Source organism: Schistocerca gregaria, chromosome 3 (genome assembly GCF_023897955.1).
Source record: "Schistocerca gregaria isolate iqSchGreg1 chromosome 3, iqSchGreg1.2, whole genome shotgun sequence".
In the NCBI taxonomy this organism is placed as follows: domain Eukaryota; kingdom Metazoa; phylum Arthropoda; class Insecta; order Orthoptera; family Acrididae; genus Schistocerca; species Schistocerca gregaria.
Window position 1 is genome coordinate 275,193,816 of NC_064922.1, and position 19,981 is coordinate 275,213,796.

A 19,981-nucleotide genomic window follows, 5' to 3' on the forward strand; every position below is an offset into this window, starting at 1 on the left:
CCTTTGTGTAAACAGAAAGAAAACTGCAGAAAGAAACAAGATTATGGAACTTATCATAAAATAAATTTTCCGATGTACCAAGAAAAGAAAGCATAAAAAGACGAAAAAAGGAGGCACACCAAAAAGGAAAACAAAATTTATATCGTACTGTAGTGTTGTCTTCAAGGGTTTCATAATCCAGCTCTAAAGAAAGTAGCTTTAAACACGCTAACATATTGAGCTAAAACTATCTGTGACAAGGAACACATGGTGTTTGTGATCAACTTTCTGAGTACGTAGTGCGAAATAACAGATATAGCGATAAAGATGTTAAGTTAGCATAAAATAAAATAAAGAAGCAGAGATAAATATCAAACGCTTTCCTAACTTTCTTTGGAGGAACAAAAATAAAACACACAAGAGCCGTGGGCAGAATCAGTACTCAATCCATTTTCCGATCGCCCAAGGAAATTAGACAGATGCCACGCACAGTAAAAGGCAGCCTCGGTCTCTGAAATGCGACAAATATCTTCTGGCCATGGTAGCAGCTAGACGTGAGTTTCTCCTAGGGTATAGAATGTTCAAATAATTTACGGGAATGAAGACGTGTGATGTCGTCGACAACAACCGAGATTTCGACAGGTGACCACTCTTTCATTATCAAGGAAAAAGTGCGGCAAACAAGCACCGTTGTGCAAGGGAATTTAAAACCTCGGTTTGCAGAGAAATTCCGGAAAGATCACACACACACACACACACACACACACACACACACACACACACACACACACTCACACACAAAGAAACATATAGTAAACACTAGCGCCACCACACAACCAAGGAACATCGACTCCAGAATTTAACACTCGTGAAAATTACTAAACTACAAGTGAGGTAACATTAACTGTGTACCTCACTTTTTTGACAGGGAGAGAGCAGGATTCTACACAGAACTAAGCAAAAACGACCGTCTCTATTTACAAAGTAACTTGGTAATTGAATTTCAACTGCTTCCTTAATAACACAATCCCAATAGCTGCAAGTGCAAGCCAGATTCTCCGTGTTGTTACATTCCGTTGTGTGACCGGTGCTAAGACAATGTTCGGCAATACCCGACTCGCCCGGCTGCTGTAAGCGTGTGTGACGCTTATGCTCAGTACATCGGTTCTCCACGGCCTTGATAGTCTGATCAATGTATGACCTGCCACAACTACAAGGATACACACCCACCTTACGCAAACGAAGATGATCCTTAACGGAATCTAGAGGGACCCTAATCCTATATGGAGGTCAGAAAATACATTTTACATTATATATCCGCTCAGTACGAACTGTCTTGTGGAAGTGCTCTCTGCGTAAGACGAAGAGGCAGTAGACCTAGGTGCCAACTCAGTATTACAATCAGTGCACGGTTGCTCGATAGCACAGTTCATGTTGATCTGTCTTTCACTATATCCATTCTGACAAAAAGTTGACTTCGAGGTAGGTTAACTCAGCTGAGAAACTATCAGGATCGGAAGTGACGTAGGCCATGTGAATTAAGGTACGAAGCAGGCTCTAACGCTGAGGCAGCCTGTAGATACAAATCAGTGTGAGTAGCCCTTCTATCAACGACATGTTCCAACGTACCATAAATCTTTCTCCTGACCGAAACATCAATAAAGGGAGGGGAGTAATCCTTCCTCACCGCTGTAGTGATACGAACACTCGGGTGGATTGAATCAGGTGTTCTAAAAAGTGTTTCAAATCCTCACTGCCATAAGGCCGAACGGCAAAGGTACCGGTTGAATACCTGAAAAAAAAGCAAGGTTTCAAAAAGCCGCCGGCTTCAAAAACGTTCCTCGACGTCTTAATGAAAAAAATTTGCAGCAACAGGTAACAACGGGCTTTCCATCACAACCCCATCTGTCTGCTAGTAGTACTAGTCATTGAATGGAGGTGATAATATGTACAAATTTTTATAACATCTGAATTCAATCCACTGGAATATTGGTTTCTCGAAGACGGTCGTGGTGTTGGTAGGAGGAAGGTTGATGGTACGTTGGAGCTTGCCGCTTACAGGAAGCCAACTAACACTGATTTGTATCCATAAGCCTACAGTTGTCACCATCCGGCTCAGAGTGAAAGGTTTCACAGGGCCCACGTCATTCCAGACTCTGAGCGTTTGTCAGCGAAGTTAACCCATGTTGAGATCACCTTTCGTCAGAACGGACGTATTGAAAAGAGAGATCAGACGTTCGCCGCGTATCGACCAACAGTGTACCGGGTGAATGATGACAATGGCGAGTTGGGACCTAGGTTTATGGCCTTCCTTCCTTACGCAGGGAGCATTTCCAACGCGACTGATCTTATTTAGCGGTAATATAGACTACTGGCCATTAAAATTTCTACACCAAGAAGAAATGCAGATGATAAACGGGTATCCATGGGACAAATACATTACACTAGAACTGACATGTGATCACACATTCACGCAATTTGAGTGCATAGATCCTGAGAAATCAGTACCCAGAAAAATCACCTCTGGCCCTTAATAACGGCATTGATACGCCTGGGCACTCAGTCAAACAGAGCTTGGATGGCGTGTACAGGTACAGCTGCCCATGCTGCAGCTTTCACACGATGCCACAGTTCATCAAGAGTAGTGACTGGCGTATTATGACGAGCCAGTTGCTCGGCCACCATTGACCGGACTTTTTCAGTTGGTGAGAGATCTGGAGAATGTGCTGGCCAGGACAGCAGTCAAACATTTTCTGTATCCAGAAAGGCCCGTACAGGACCTGCAACATGCGGTCGTGTATTATCCTGCTGAAATGTAGGGTTTCGCAAGGATCGAATGAAGGGTAGAGTTACGGGTCGTAACACATCTGAAATGTAACGTCCACTGTTCAAAGTGCGGTCAATATGAACAAGAGGTGACCGAGAAGTGTAACCAATAGTAGCCCATACCATTATGGTGGTGAAGAGTACACGCTACCAATGTGCATTCACCGCGATGTCGCCAAACACGGATGCGACCATCATGATGCTGTAAACAGGATCTGGATTCATCTGAAAAAATGACGTTTTGCCATTCGCGCACCCAGGTGCGTCGTTGAGTACACCATCGCAGGCGCTCCTGTCTGTGGTGCAGCGTCAAGGGTAACCGCAGCCATGGTCTCCGAGCTGATAGTCCATACTGCTGCAAACGTCGTCCAACTGTTCGTGCAGATGGTTGTTGTCTTGCAAACGTCCCCAACTGTTGACTCAGGGATCGATACGTGGCTGCACGATCCGTTACAGCCATACGGATAAGATGCCTGTCATCTCGACTGCTAGTGCTACGAGGCCGTTGGAATCCAGCACGGCGTTCCGTATTACCCTCCTGAACCCACTGATTCAATATCATGGTAACAGTCATTGGATCTCGAACAACGCGAGCAACAATGTCGCGATACGATAAACCGCAATCGCGATGGGCTATAATCCGACCTTTATCAAAGTCGGAAACGTGATGGTACGCATTTCTCCTCCTTACACGAGGCATCACAACAACGTTTCACCAGGAAACGCCGGTCAACTGCTGTTTGTATATGAGAAATTGGCTGGAAATTTTCCTCACGTCATCGCGTTGTAAGTGTCGCTACCGGCGCCAACCTTGTGTAAATGCCCTGAAAAGCTAATCATTTGAATATCAGAGCATCTTCTTCCTGTCGGTTCAATTTCGCGTCTGTAGGACGTCATCGTCGTGGTGTAGCAATTTTAATGGCCAGTAGTGTAATGTAAAAAGTGTTTTCCTACCTCCATCTGCTATTATAGTCCATTCAGATACTATTAAGAATGATCTTGGTTTGGGGGAGGTGGTTGTCTGTCGTAGTCATTTGGATCTGGCATGTCATATATTGGTCAAACTATCAGGACCTTGAAGGACTGGTGAAATGAGTATAAGCGTCACACACACTTACAACAGCCGAGCAAATCGGCTACTGCAGAACATTGTCTTGGCACGGGTCATCTTATGGAGTAAAACAACACGCCGATCCTGGCATGCAATTCCAGGTATTGGGATAGCGTTATTGAAGAAACAGTCGAAATTAAAGTAGAAAGTTACCTTATAAATAGTGATGAAGGTTTTCGCTTAAATTATGCTTTCTCCCTTGTCAAAAAAGAGAGGGACAGAGTTAAAAGTATCTAAATCGTAGTTTAGTAATTATCTCTGTAGCCAACTTCTAGATTCGTTCATCTTAGGTTATGTGGTGGCGCCAGTGTTTTTAGTGTGTGTGTGTGTGTGTGTGTGTGTGTCTCCAGATTTCCGGAACTGCTCTGCAAATATAGGTTTTAAATTCCATTGTACAGTGCTTACTTGCGGCAGTTTTTCCTTGAAAATGATACGGTGGTTGCGTGTGGAATTGTCGGGCGTTGTCAACGACGTCAACCGGCTGCATTCCCTTAAGTTATGTGAACATTGTCGCTGCTGCGTTGGTCAGTCAATACGAACGATTTCAGAACGCTGGACAGCGCGCCCGCGTCGTATTAAATACTGCGAATTCGACAAAATCTTCTGCTGCCGAACAAAACCTCATGAACAAACATACGATTACGCTTAATGAAACGGTTATATCATTCCAAACGTCTAACGTCTGGGATTCTGCCAGAAAAGTAGCCATTGATATCAACGTCGGCTACACTCGTAGTGGTGTATGGAAATGGGCGCTTGACGCTGAGCGGGGCAAAGTAATCATATGAGTCATTCAACATCTAACAACATCAGCATCACTACAAATGTTTTTCAGTCATAGACATCGACGAAACATCTGGTAGCATTTGGAAGTTCTGTGGCTCCGTGACGTCTCCAAAACATAATTCGGCCAACTAAACAAAGTGCTAAACGGCCTACTGTAAGTCAGCGAAAGCTTGATGCTGTAAGAATTGAGTGAAACATATTTAAAGAATGTCGCAACAAAACTACTTTATCAGGAAAGTAAAATTTTAATTGACTACTTATCCCACCCCGTGTTGTTACTTGCATAATAATTCGTTTCCGCTTCACTTTCTTATTTATAATGTTTTAAGACACCCTTTCGAAACTCGTTCCCACTCGTGCCGAAATGTACGGGAGGAAAGCACACAAAAAATTACGTTGCGTCTGTTTAAGAACTTGTTACACCATGTGAAGGCAAAGTATTCCCTAACACCATGACATACCAAGGAACATCATTTGCAGTTTTACAGTTCTCATAAAAAAAATATTGTCGACTAGTGTAATTTTTTAGAGGTGGAAGCTGTGCAGTCTACGACAGCGACTTACAAAGCCCTGTGACAAAAAATAGCGGCACATGGTGTGATCCATGTTACAGTGCTACTTATGAGCTGTACCGAGAATCAGCCGTTTCGGTAATACTCGTTGCACTCGACATGCCACGCCTCGGCTTCCCATCTCTGTCGCCGGACGCCCCCCAACGACCGATCCCGAATTGGAACCCCCGACAAGCCCACAGGTTGTCGCTCATTAGGAACCTAACCGGTTAGAATTCCTACCGATTAGAATTCGTAGAACTCGTGAGCCAGACTTGTGTGTGTATGGGATCACTAATACGTTAGCAGTGTGCAGAGGATCTCGTCACCCGCCAGGGTGGCTGAGAGCGCGCCGGCACGGTAGCTCAGCGTGTTCGGTCAGAGGGTTGGCTGCCCTCTATAATAAAATAACTGAGTTAATCGATAACCAACAAACTGGAACGGGTGTCTTACGACGTCCGCCCCGAGCAGATGCAACGAACGAAAGCGAACAAAATGAGATTAAAAAATAAAATAAAATAGCGCTAACGCTCTGCTTTCTGGACTCGGGCAGGCGCACCGGTCCCGGATCGAATCCGCCCGGCGGATTAACTACGAGGGCCGATGTGCCAGCCAGCCTGGACGTAGTTTTTAGGCGGTTTTCCACATCCTGCTTGGTGAATACTGGGCTGGTCCCCATGTTCCGCCTCAGTTCCACGGCTCGCAGACATGTGAATACTTTGGCACTATTCCATGGATTACAATCGACGCAGACGGTTGGGGTACACTAATTCCATCCCGTGGGGTACGGGGTGGCAGCAGGAAGAGCATGCGGCCACCCCTTAAGCATTAACATGCCAAATCCGATTAACGATGGCTGACCCTGCGTAACTGCAGAACAAAGCTAGAGTAGAACAGAGGCTCTCGTCGACAAGGTTTATACGTTACGCAAAGCAGACAGATACTTACGATGCATGTATGCTGTTAATGGCGAAACAGATTCCCATCTCTGTTTCCAGTGGCACGAACTGGTCACAGCAGTTAAATGGCTCACCTTTCCACTTGCAGTTTTCCATAACTTCTTCGCATGGCAAACGGAACTGTAAGAAATTAGACAGTATTCCTTTTTCAAAGGGTGTCCAATAATAATGAGGCAGTATTATTATTGGTAACGAACAAATAAGCGTCTTATTAACAGCTTGTTTCTTGTAGCTACTCACCGCTCGTGCTACCATGGACAGATTCGTGAATGGGCAGTTTCCTACAAATTCCAGCGTGCGATCCCTGAAGCAGGTGCCTTTTATGTAGTTAGACTTCAGACGGAAGTGTGAGAGTTGTTTCCACACTTCCGTATTTCCAAACTCTCCAAGAATTACCTTAGCTCTGTTGGCGAGAAAAACATATGCTTTAACAAAATCTGTAAACATACACACTAATAATTCAATGTTTGACAAGTCAATGTTGATCGTATTTTTTATTTGAAGTATTAGTACATTAGTGTCCACAAGTTAGGCATAATCACGAAAAGAGTATATATAGCCTCGTCAGGAAGCTATAACTTAGTCACAAGACACCTGGCATACAACAGTGTCGATAACATAATATTAGAAAAGCTCTAATAGTATGAGACACATCTGTAAAACATTAACACAACTGGGAAATCTCTTCCACAACAAGAGTAGCTGTTAGTAGGTGATATGGTTGCACAACGACGTGGAATTCTTTCATCAAGTTGGTTCAAGACCTCTCTTGGCCCATTCCTTTGGCAAGAGCGGCGGGAAAGTCTGGAAGTTCCTTGGTGGTGGCCGATGGGTTGCAATTCACCTCCATAATCCATCCCAGACATGTTCTTTCAGATCCTGGGACCTCGCTGGCCAGACCGTGCACGGATATCTTTAGCTTCAAGAAATTCACCAACAAGAGCAGCTCGATGCGGACGGGCTTTGTCGTCCATAAAGAGGAAGTCTGAAAAGGCGAACATGTGGTAGCAGTACTTCATCTCTGTACCTCTGAGCGCTTACAATAATCCCTCAATCACCAACGAACATGTGCATACTCCGTACAGTCATTCAGAATGATGCCTCCCTACACTAAGACGCCACACCACCAAACCAGTCTCGACCGCTACGGTCACAGGTTCGAATCTTGCCTCGAGCATGGATGTGTGTGATGTCCTTAGTTAAGTTTAAATAGTTCTAAGTTCTAGGGGACTGATGACCTCAGATGTTAAGTCCCATAGTGCTCAGAGCCATTTGAACAATTTCAATAGGCTGACACAATTTTTAATGGTTTGGCAAGATTATTATTTTGTGCGGGAGTCAACTCCGAATTTACATCTGTGCAGAGCAATTAGCATTTCACAACATTTTCTATATAGAGTGGCGTTTCCTTGTAGTATGATGTAGGACTGTTGAGTAGCCTTGGGAACCAATAATTATGTCAAGCCCTTACTCCTCGTAAACAAACGTTATCGGCAGCTGGCTGAATGATTGGATTCCTTCTCTACAGGCTGGCGTTTTCGAATTAACTAATTTCTGTGAGTGCTGTATCACCGAAAACCGGATAACAGCGATTGTGAAACGGATGAGATTTGATAAACAAATTAATGAACGAGGAAGTTGTGGCTTCACGAATTATGTATTTTTTTGTTTGTTTATTTGTTAGCACAGATCAAGTTACAGGATTAACGGGAAAAAGAGGAACTCAGTTTTAGGAAATCTATGGTAAAATTTAGGATAAAGATCTGCATTTCGTTATTATAATAAAAAATGATCTTTCTGTTTCTAACTTACTTAGTAACTTGACTTTTTTCATCATTTATAAATAAAAAGAATATTTACCACAGTCAGATAATAACCAAGACAATGTATTGGTAAGAAGGAAAGACGTAGCAATGGAACATAGGGGTGTTATAAAGAATGGAAAAGCAAAAGACATAAATTTTGTAAAGGATTTTAACTACGAAGGGAATTGTTGTAGGAAGTAACCATCTCTGGTTACTGAGTGGTTTTGATCTTTGACTTACAGATGAGCCGAGTAACAAAAGAACGAGCTTGACGGGAATTTATCAGTATGCTCAAGTGAAAATAATACACTCCTGGAAATGGAAAAAAGAACACATTGACACCGGTGTGTCAGACATACCATACTTGCTCCGGACACTGCGAGAGGGCTGTACAAGCAATGATCACACGCTCGGCACAGCGGACACACCAGGAACCGCGGTGTTGGCCGTCGAATGGCGCTAGCTGCGCAGCATTTGTGCACCGCCGCCGTCAGTGTCAGCCAGTTTGCCGTGGCATACGGAGCTCCATCGCAGTCTTTAACACTGGTAGCATGCCGCGACAGCGTGGAGGTGAACCGTATGTGCAGTTGACGGACTTTGAGCGAGGGCATATAGTGGGCATGCGGGAGGCTGTGTGGACGTACCGCCGAATTGCTCAACACGTGGGGCGTGAGGTCTCCACAGTACATCGATGTTGTCGCCAGTGGTCGGCGGAAGGTGCACGTGCCCGTCGACCTGGGACCGGACCGCAGTGACGCACGGATGCACGCCAAGACCGTAGGATCCTACGCAGTGCCGTAGGGGACCGCACCGCCACTTCCCAGCAAATTGTTTTTAAATTATAATAATATGACATCTCCAGTATCATTGTAAAAGTGTTTTCAAACTGAATAAAACTACTACTGCTTCTGCTACAATTACAATGATGAGAGACACAATAACTAAGAGTATTACAGAAAAGAAAGACAGCTGGTCAGTCGACAAAGTGGTTTTAGTAATGGTATACGTGAACGTATTTCTCAAATTTTGTAATGTAATGAAATTTTTTAACATATTGATAGTCGTATTACTTATCGTAAGCTTGAAACCTGATGGCGTCAAGTTTATTATTATGTCAGCATTATGATATTTCTCTGTGTTTGTCTGAAGCGTTGCTTTCAGGTAATATGAAGCATGTTGAAATGTACTGTAGGGGTCACGACATGTCCGCTACAGTGATGGGTGAACTGGCTGATGGCATATCAGCATAGAGCGCAACTGCCTGCCTGTACGGACTGTAGGTGTGGTGGTGACTGGAATATACAGTGAACCATCAGTTAACTGTTCCTGGTTATAATTGTTCTTTATTAGAAGTCTGGAGCTATAGTCAGGTAGAATGTCCTTGAACTCAATGGCGTAGGTGGTCAGTGGCCCACGGCTTGTCAGCGTTTGTTTCACCTGCCTCGCAGAACACCGGTAGGAAGCCGCAGCTACTAACGTCTGCACGGCTAGAGCAGCAAGCACCGTACCATAAGTTAGGGATGACCATGGCGGCTTATCGTGGCTCTGCTGCTCAGTGGCTGCAGCGACAACACACTGGGGCAGATGGTGTTCAAACTGGCGACCAGCATGACCGAAGAGGATGGCATGTACCTGACCCTTGGACGATAGTCAGTAACAGTCAAGTCCACAGAGACTGGATGATAGTGACAGCGTAGCTGGGCTGCAAGTTGGCTCAGGGTCAAATTCGTGGTCCACTTGGGAGGCGACCGGCAACACCAGGTTATCACCCACCACTCGTCCCAAAGGAGTGAAAGAATCAAGCTCAGAAGGAGTGTGCAGCTACTGATGGTGAAGTCTGTGGAAGGTGGATGACTGTCATCTTGTGCTGCAAATGATATGCATCTCGTAGTCATCATTTGGTGTAGACTACATTACAGGGCTTACAGATCGATATAATGAACATCCGTGAATGAGGTTCTGATTTAGGCGGTACATATGTGAGTGGTTAGTTAGTATTTCTTGAACAGGAACACTCTCACCCTGGAAATCACAGCAAGTTGGAGCAGCAGGGCGTCATCATTGGGCAGTGGCGACTTCATTCGGCCTGATTTTCTTTCTGTGTAGTCAGCTTCTCCAGAAGCCCTGCCATACCTGTAAGATTTCACAACGTTGAACTTCAGGAGTGCGCATCTTGTGCACTGTAAATGTCCTCAACGAGTGCTCTTCCACTCTGAGTACATTTTCTTGTGTAGAAGTGTCTGTACTTCAGGCTGACGAATGCTTGTCTCTCTAAGACATCGTTCAGCTGATTGAGACAAGAACCGTTCATCGTACAAGCTATGTCATGGTGAAACATTCCTCCTTCCTTTGAAAACTCTGTTCCTCAGAGACTTTTAACATTTTTCCCAAATGAATTTTGACACTGTTTTACAGTTTGACATAAGAACTAAAACGTTCTCCACTTTTCCGTATTCTGATTTAGCATAAACCGCATGGTTCATTGGCTACACAGTAATATAAGTGCCACTTTGAGTGATAGAGCAACAAACTAGCAAAATAGTATCACGAAATTCCATAACAAACATAGCAGCAGATGGTTCCTCTCCATTTTTCATGGTCGGTATTCTTCCCTGTTTACAAGCAGGCTTCATAGCTCACTGCTTTGGTACATCCGGAATTTGCTCTTTGCAACAAAAGTTTCCCTTGCATTTTTCTCAGAAAACATACCCATAAAACTATGCTGACACAAAATCCACATACAGCACTACCACACACAATATATTGATTGGTAGTTCCACTTGTGCCCTTCACTTTAACAGTCACTGTGTTAAAAGTATCATCATCTTTATGCACCTCCTGATCCTCAGGCACAGGTTCTTGAAAGGAGTGAGTCTTTCAACCTAATCATTAGCCTTACGAGCCTGTTTCTTCCTTTTTAACATAGATATCAGCTCTTAGAACAATAAAGTTTACATTTACGTTGTAAATGACATGTACAATCAAATGTGTCGGTTTTCCATTGCGAAAAGAGGCACACATGATACATGTCGCTTACAGTGGCATCTACTACGAATGGGAAATAATGGTTAGAGTAAATTGTACGCATTTTGTTGGTGTAGAATCCGAATATGCAGAAAAAGGGTGGGTTCCCATTTTAAAACACAACGTCGACCCTACCCCTGCAGGAGAGATGGTTAGGAGGTGCCAGATGTAGCACAGACTGATGTCCCATTAACTAATATTAACTTTGCACCTATAAAATTTTTTTCTTACAATGTCTCGTTCTGCAGATATTTAGTTGTCTCAGTTTAAAACAAACACCCTGCAAAAAAACAGAGAATCATTGATTACTTCATGGGGTTGAACGACTGTAGCAAAGAAAAATTCTATCTACAGCACGTCACTTGCAGTACTGTCAAGAAAGCCATAATGCGGATTAGATCAACATATACTGGACATGATGGCATCACTATCCAGATGGTAAAACTTATTATTGACCAACTACTGCCCTCTATAACAGACATTTTCAACGATTCATTAATCACAAGTGTTTTCCCTGAGGCCTGGAAACTGGGACAAATTAAGCCACTGCTTAAAAAGGACATAGCCACAGCACCCTCTGACTACCACCCCATCTGCCTTCTTCCTACACTATCAAAGGCCTTAGAATATATAGTTCATGACCAGCTCACCATCTACCTCACTACTAACAACCTATTAGACGAATACCAATCAGGTTTCCGTAAACATCGAAGCACAACACCTGCTCTGATAAAGGTGACAGATGTCCTGAAACTTGCTATGGACAGACAAGAAGCGACTGTCATTTGCTTCTTAGATTTCAGCAAAGCATTTGATACTGTCGACTTCGACATCTTACTGGCCAAACTTAGCGGTCTAAATTTCTCACGAAGTGCAGTGCAATGGTTTCGCTCATACATGACGTCTCGTCAGCAACGCGTCCTATCTGGGAATATAAAATCACAATGGCGGCAGGTAGTGTCAGGCGTTCCCCAAGGCTCAGTATTAGGTCCTATACTCTTCTCTCTGTATGTCAACGATGTGTCATCGGTTCTGACCTACTGCAAATACCATATGTATGCTGATGACCTTCAGTTGCATCTAAGTGCGAAACCAAGCAATCTCAAGAAAGCTATTGAAAATTTCAATACTGACCTCTATGCACTGTCAAAATGGGCACAGGACATAGGTCTAAAACTAAACCCATCTAAAACCCAAGCGGTACTTGTTGGTCACTCTAAGCTCATTAGCCCAAAACATCGGGAATCCGTACCACCTCTTATCCTAAATGGAACAAATATTAACTTCTCTCCCTCAGCAAAGAGTTTGGGAGTAATAATAGATGAAAATCTAAATTGGACAGAGCACGTAACTGCAGTGTGCAAAAAAGCATCAGCATCCCTTCATGTCCTACAAAAATATAAAAAACTCTTCCCTTTCGTTCAGAAAAAGAAATTAGTACAAACGCTTATACTTCCAATCATTGACTACAGCGATATTATCCTACAAGACCTCTCTCAGGAAAATTCTCGACGTCTAGAACTGGTCATGAATGCCTGCGTCCAATATATTTGTGACGCTCGACTTTTTGATCACATTTCACCAGCATATGCAAAATTGTCCTGGCTGTGTGCAGACAAACGCAGAGATTTCCATACACTCTGTCTCATCTACTTCCTTATAAATGTAAACTGTCCCTCATATCTCTCCTCGTCCCTAACGCTCATGTCGGAACAACATGACAGAAACAGACGTTCCCATTATAATAAAATCCTCTCCGTTCCACTGCATCGCTCAGTCACCTTCTTCAAGTCCTTTACAGTAACGGGAACCCGACTCTGGAATAACCTCCCTCGTTATGTTAGAGAACTGAAAAGCATGTCCAGCTTCAAAAAACAGTTAATGACGTATCTACTTAAGCAACAGTAATGCCCTCCTCTGTACATGAATGCACTTCACCTCATTACTTCCCTCTTTCCCCCTCCTTAAATCTCCATTCCCCAAAACACGCTAAACTAGTAAACATCTACTTTACACACATCTGCACAAACCTTCATTACTATTGCCAATCCTTCTCATGTTTGTCATTATTATTTGATTTTTTACTGTTATTATTATTGCTTATTATTGCTTTTATCATAATCTGTATGTATAGCACCTGCTGTAAAAATACTGCCAGCATTTAATTTATTAGGTCTTAGTCATGTTTATCATTACATTTTTTTTACTGTTATTATTATTGCTTTTATCATAATCTGTATGTATAGCACCTATTGTAAAAATACTGCCGCATTTACTTTATTACGTCTTAGTCACTACTCTTTATTCATATTGTCACTAGAGTAAGCTAATATTCTCATTTAAACTATGGTCATGATGTAACTCTGATGTGTGAAATGCTGCATGTATGGAACACTGGTCCGGTGTAAGAGAGGGCCTGATGGCCCTAATCTGATCAGGTTAAATAAATAAATAAATAAATATTGGAGTCTTCTAGCAATGTGATGGTATAGTTACAATATTATCTGATGTTAGCCCAGAGAAAAACTATTCCCTAAATTATTATTATTTTTAAAATATAGCTAAGCTTCATTCTTGGAGTTTATCAACTCCTTGCATTAATTTGGGGGAATTAATGATAGACAAATGGCGCATACACTTGCAGAACGTTATACGTATCACGGACAACGACAATTAACTGAGACACCTGTGTGTACTATGTGGTGTTTGTATTAGTACTGGGTATCGAGAACCAGGAATCGTATTTGATGTCACAGGAGAATGAAAATATGGGTCGAATAGGAGTTTTAATAGAGTGCGACTGCGATACCAGTCTGGGAGGTCTACCCTGTCCACTGCTTACGAGTCTGGTGGCATGTGAAATGTGAGCCGATTTTTATTACGTGTGACGTAAATAGCGAAAAACAGTTTATATACTGCAAAATTATCGTCAGCCACAGCACAGAGATGTAGAGGTCCTTGAATATGCACACCTGTTCCCTATCGCAGAATATTAACACGCTCAGATTCAGGCCCCAGGTATATTGTATCTCGGAGCTTGTATTAAACCACGGTCACGTTCCTCGCGAATATTGGGGGCGACAGTAGACATGATAGTGCGTCAGCAACATAGGACTTGCTGACTAATGCTTAACAATCACTTTTTGCCTTCTGCCTCAACATGGTGGCGAGTTATAAAAGTTGGAAGACGTAGTGTAGTGGTTTGTCGTTGGAGCTGCTCTGTCAGAGACATCGTCGTCACCATTGGGTGACCCTGTAAACTGACCAACATTATCCTGCCGAGTAGTACACAGGGTAATCGTCGTGATCACCCTGTAAATTGTCGATCATTGTCCCATTCCACTAGTGTACAGTCAATTGATCATCACCCACAGGTTTGTGTGTGTGTGCCTATATTGCCTCCTTTCAGTGGGAGATTTGTGGTACCTTGTTCCCGCTTAAGGAGAGGAATGGTGGTCACCCAAGACAGTACAGTGGTCGCCCAGTAAAATGGACACCATTGTTCCTTGAGCAATTAGTTGTATGTGAAGGGGAATGTCTGTCGCTCTACAAAATGACCATCATTGCCCCTCCAAACAAAGAGGTGCTTTTGTGTGTGCGTGTGTCTGTACGTCTGTGTGTGTGTGTGTGTGTGTGTGTGTGTGTGTGTGTGTGTGTATGTGTGTGTATGTATGCAACTCGGAGGCAAATATTTTTTATACAACGCTTTGAACACGAGACCAATTCAAGGGTAGCTTGCCTAACGTTTTTCGGAAACACTGCATATTTGATTTGTCCCCAGCTCAGATAAAGATTGTATAAATTCACAGCTACATTTAGATTGGTTGCCTCATTTTAATACTACGCTGTGAGAGTCTGCCTCATTTAAACGCTACGCAGAGATTGACTGAAGAGAGGGAAGAGAAGGAGAGGGATAGAGCATGGTTATTGAAAAGAAGCGAGGCTTTCCGCTGTCTAGGACTGTGACACCATTGCTCCTGTAGGTAGTGAACCCACAAAAGCGCTTGAACCTGAACTCAGCGGTACCGCAAGTGTTGCGTCCTGTGGGTAGTGAATACAATAAATCACACACAAGGATAGAAATGGTGACAATAAAAATCACAAACAATATTTTTAAAAGTATAAAAATTGAACAAGGTCTGGTGTAGGAATATTTTGTGTAATTATGTCGCATATTAATTATATGAAAGACAATCAAGTAGATGGAAGCAGACATATAAGAATCGCTGCAGTTCTGGATACTATTGGATTAGCAACTGACAACTGGAATATCTCTCTATTGATCTTTATCGCTCGTTTGGTTTTGATCTTATTGCGCATATGTCGTATAGAGCTACTTTTGTTTCATTTGTTATGAGAGTAATTGTTCTTATCTGGACCTATAGGTCTGTATTGTGGTAAATGTATCATGGTTATATTTCGTAATGCATTGTAAAGCTTCACTGAGCGTAAATCTTCTCATTTATTCGATAATAACCTCCATTTGCCATTTATTTGAGATTTTCCAGCAATTTAGCACTACTGCTGTGGGGGCGAAAAGGGTTATCGTTGACCGCCATTTGAACCGCCATTGCACGGGCGTCTTAAATTTCGGTATATTTAAAACCAACAGCGCCCTCTAAGGCGCAAAAAATGCTTAAAATAAATGATCCTGACGCGTATTTAAACACAAAAACTTGATGTAAGTAGAAATTTTATACATGACTGTATGAAACTGAGTAAGTACGAATAATTGAAATTTAATTTCCAATTGTACTGGTAACAAGGAGTGAGTCATTTTATGACATTTCTTGCAAATCATTTTATTGCCTCATAAATAAGTGTGTTTAGTGGTATATAACTTACAGAAACCACGTGTATCAATGCAACAGTATAACTTATGCGATTGTTTCTTTTATTAGATGCTAAAATATGAACCATTTAGTCTGCGAAAGTATTAGCTTGAGATTAGTGTAAATTTTCACCACTTGCAGGCAACCTTAATACGAATAACACATCTGCATTTTCTCTGCACTTCTATCAGTCAAACATCTTAACCCAACTTGTTACACCTTATAACCACATAAGGATCACTGCCACATTTAAGTGAATCCGAGTCGCTATAGATATACTACTTCTGTAAACGTTCTGCTTGATGCTAAGGTTCTTCCATGGCCAGTGGGCTCCTCAGATCTGTCCTCGACACTATGAGTGTGGGAGAAGCTCAGAAGTCAACTAAGTCCCAATGCCAGCATCCAGGATGTCAAGTGCCAACTACAACAGTAGTGGCTCAGAGTGCCTCAGGAGAGCATACAACGGCAGTATGACACGTTGCAATCGAAGCGGTACAGCTTTAAAAAGGTAAGTGGGGTTATACTGCCAAGTTCTTTGCAAACTTGATTTTGTAACTGCTGAAATAACATTACATACCTTCTCAGGACATTAAATTTCATTTCGTTCTCCTTACCTTTTCCGGTGTTTCACTTATTTGTCTTACAGTGTATTTTAAACCTTATTTTGGACCTTTCTATTGCTGTTCGATTTTGGAGACTTTTGTTGTCTTTAATCGATGTTAGACAGATTTGAATCTATTTATTGTGGGCGAGTAGTGATGACACAACAGTTCAGGCCCCTAAAACCATAATATTCATCCTGATCATGTGATTCTTCAATTTCTCCAGGCGTATTTTATGACGAAATAAATCTCGGGTAAACAGCCTGGTATGAGTGTGCATTGGACACAGTATTTCGGCAATCGACCACGTTGCCATCATCAGGTACGCTGACGTACTGCGCACCTGATGACGGCAAACTGTTTGATTGTCGAAATATTGTGTCCTATGCACACTCGTACCAGGTTGTTCACCCGAGATTTATTTCGTCATCCTGGTCATCATAAATAGGAAAAAGCTAAAATTGTGACAAACGGTGGCAGTTATGATAATCCGTAGAACGGAAACCTTTACAGAATACTTAAGGTAAAGAGTAACAAAATAACAAAAAATAATCATTTTTTTCTAGTAACACATTAACCATATTATGCATCGAGATCAACGGAATTTCTCGTTAAGTTACCGTAGTCACATACTGTAAGCAAAAGGTAAAGCTGGTTTCGACCCACAGATTGGTGTGAACACTCAATTGCTTTACTGGGACTGGTGTTATTGGAGATGGCATGCGGTTCCTTCCTCCGATCTTCAATCTCACTCACTCAGCCAGTTATAGCGGAACCTTCAGTTTAACTAGCACTCCGAACCGCGATGCTAGTCAGCATTTTTCACATCAACAAACATCGGTAGAGTTGAAACAGTTGATAAAGTGACGGATACAAATATTAGGATGGACCAGGGAATGTTTTTGGCAAATTATTTTTAAATCTGACATGTCTACATATATAATTCATGGACTTATAATTACCTCTCGGCGATTTCGTTCATGCGCTCACGGGAGGGACTTTCACATATGGCTACCATAGGAAAATTTGTATGGAACTCCAGGTATGTGGTTTCCATTGCGAAGCTGATGGCGTTGTTCTGAAACTGAAACCAGGAGGAACCCATCAGCAGCGCTGATGCGTACCAAGACATCAAACAGCAGACTGCCCAGAATAACCTAAACAGACAGAAAAAAAGAATTAGAATATACCTTGTTCGTACTCACGGTTTCATTTCTTGTATATGTATGCTGCTTTGCAACATAAAAAAATAAATAAAAAGAAAGTAAAACATTCGAAGTCAAGATAATTTCGGCCGTAGGAACGTGACGGTGTTGAAGGGTGCCACACATAATTTATCGGCATCTTTACGAAAATGTTTTCAGTTTTTGGTTCTGTATCATATAGTCACTAACCAGGAATCGTTTGGACAATACAGTATTTTATTCTCGTGACTGTAATGGAGATGGCATGTCTTTACCTTTGGCAACTCACAGCATAATCTATGGTTAGTTATGGAGAACCTACAATTTAACTTGTATTACGGAACATGATAAGATTATATACTTTTTATATACCAGGTGATCAAAAAGTCAGTATAAATTTGATAACTGAATAAATCACGGAATAATGTTGATGGAGAGGTACATATTCACACTCGTGCTTGGGATGACATGGGGTTTTATTAGAACCAAAAAGATACAAAGGTTCAAAAAATGTCCGACAGATGGCGCTTCATCTGATCAGAATAGCAATAATTAGCATAAAAAAGTAAGACAAAGCAAAGATGATGTTATTTACAGGAAATGCTCAATATATCCACCATAATTCCTCAACAATAGCTGTAGTCGAGGAATAATGTTGTGAAAAGCACTGTAAAGCATGTCCGGAGTTATGGTGAGGCATTGGCGTCGGATGCTGTCTTTCAGCATCCTTAGTGATGTCGGTCGATCACGATACACTTGCGACTTCAGGTAACCCCAAAGCCAATAATGGCACGGACTGAGGTCTGGGGACCTGGGAGGCCAAGCATGACGAAAGTGGCGGCTGAACACACGATCATCACCAAACGACGCGCGCAAGAGATCTTTCACGCTTCTAGCAATATTTGGTTCTAATAAAAGCCCATGTCATTCCAAGCATGTGTGTCAAATTTTACTTCTCTATCTACGTGGTTCCGTGGTTTATTAAGTTTTCAAATTTATACTGACTTTTTGATCACCCGATATATATATATTTTAATCATAGCCATAGTGGAAGGTGGGAGTTAACAATCCGTGAAACGGTAGGAATGCGTTAAGTCTTTCTACAAGTTAAGTCTTTACAATGTAGAAATTTAAAAACGCTTTTTGTGATTCCTTTCCTTTAACTTCAGACTACGGGTCTATTTTCAAGCGTATTCACTGATCCAAAAATTAAATTCCAAAGAAAATAATGAAAATAAATAATTAAATAATTTTTCAGTAGGTAGTTTTCCTTGAACAAATTTTAGTCCTCTTAGTGAATTACATAAACTTTTATAAAGTATCGAATCTATACTTTCTTTCAAGATTCCTTATCACTGTATTTGATGTTTTATACACAGTCATACGCTGAGGCGAAAAAAGTCTTGGGATAGTTCATAGTATCATGTCGGACCTCCTTTTCCCCGGTGTAATACAGCAACTCGATGAGGCATGGACTCAACATGGCACTGGAAGTCCCTGCAGAAATACTGAGCCATGGTATCTCTACAGTAGTCCATAACTGCGAAAGTGTTACTGGTGAAGGATTTTGTGCACGTTATATAGGATCCACCTTCGGGCGATCTGGGTGGCTATATTATTCCCTTGAATTGTTCAGAACATTCTTCAAACCAACTGCGAACAACTGTAGGCTCCTGACAAAGAGCATTGTCATCCACAAAAATTCCACCGTTGTTTGGCTGCAAATGGTCTCCCGTAGGCGAACATAACCATTTACAGTCAATGCTCCGTTCAGTTGGATCAGAGGATGCATTTCAATCCATTTAAACACAGCCCACACCATTGTGGGGCCACTACCAGCTCATACAGTGCTCTGCTGACAACTTGGATCCATGGCCTCGTGAGGCCTGCGCCGCATATGGATCCTATCAACAGCCCTTATCAACTGAAATCGGGAGTCATCTGACCAGGTCACTGTTTTCCGGACGTCTAGGGTCCAACCGATATGGACACGAGCCCAGGAGAGTCTCTGCAGGCGATGTCGTGCTGTTGCCAAAGGCACTCGCGTCGGTCGTCCACTTCCATAGCTCGTTAACGCCAAATTTCGGGGCACTGTCCTAACGGATACGTTCGTCGTACGTCCCACATTGATTCCTGCGGTTATTTCACGCAGTATTACACTTACAGCTCTGCGCGGACGCCGTTGCTGTCGGTCGTTAAGTGAAGCCCGACGACCACTGCGCTGTCCATGGCGAGAGGTAATGTTTGAAATTTTGTATATCGCCAACAATGGTGACCTCGTGACATGGCGCATTTTTATCCACAAAAATTCCACCTTGTTAT

The 19,981-nt window shown here is 42.4% G+C and overlaps 1 protein-coding gene across 1 annotated transcript in view; it reads right to left on the bottom strand.

The window, feature by feature from the left end:
* The window catches only part of LOC126355342 (sodium channel protein Nach), a gene marked incomplete at its 5' end in the record, with an annotated part of 202,187 nt that overhangs the window by 124,346 nt on the left and 57,860 nt on the right, over positions 1-19,981 (bottom strand). The window contains 3 exons of the mRNA XM_050005636.1: positions 6,202-6,332; positions 6,453-6,615; positions 17,438-17,632. Coding sequence (XP_049861593.1) covers positions 6,202-6,332; positions 6,453-6,615; positions 17,438-17,632 — 489 coding nt within the window. The remainder of the gene's footprint in view (positions 1-6,201; positions 6,333-6,452; positions 6,616-17,437; positions 17,633-19,981) is intronic.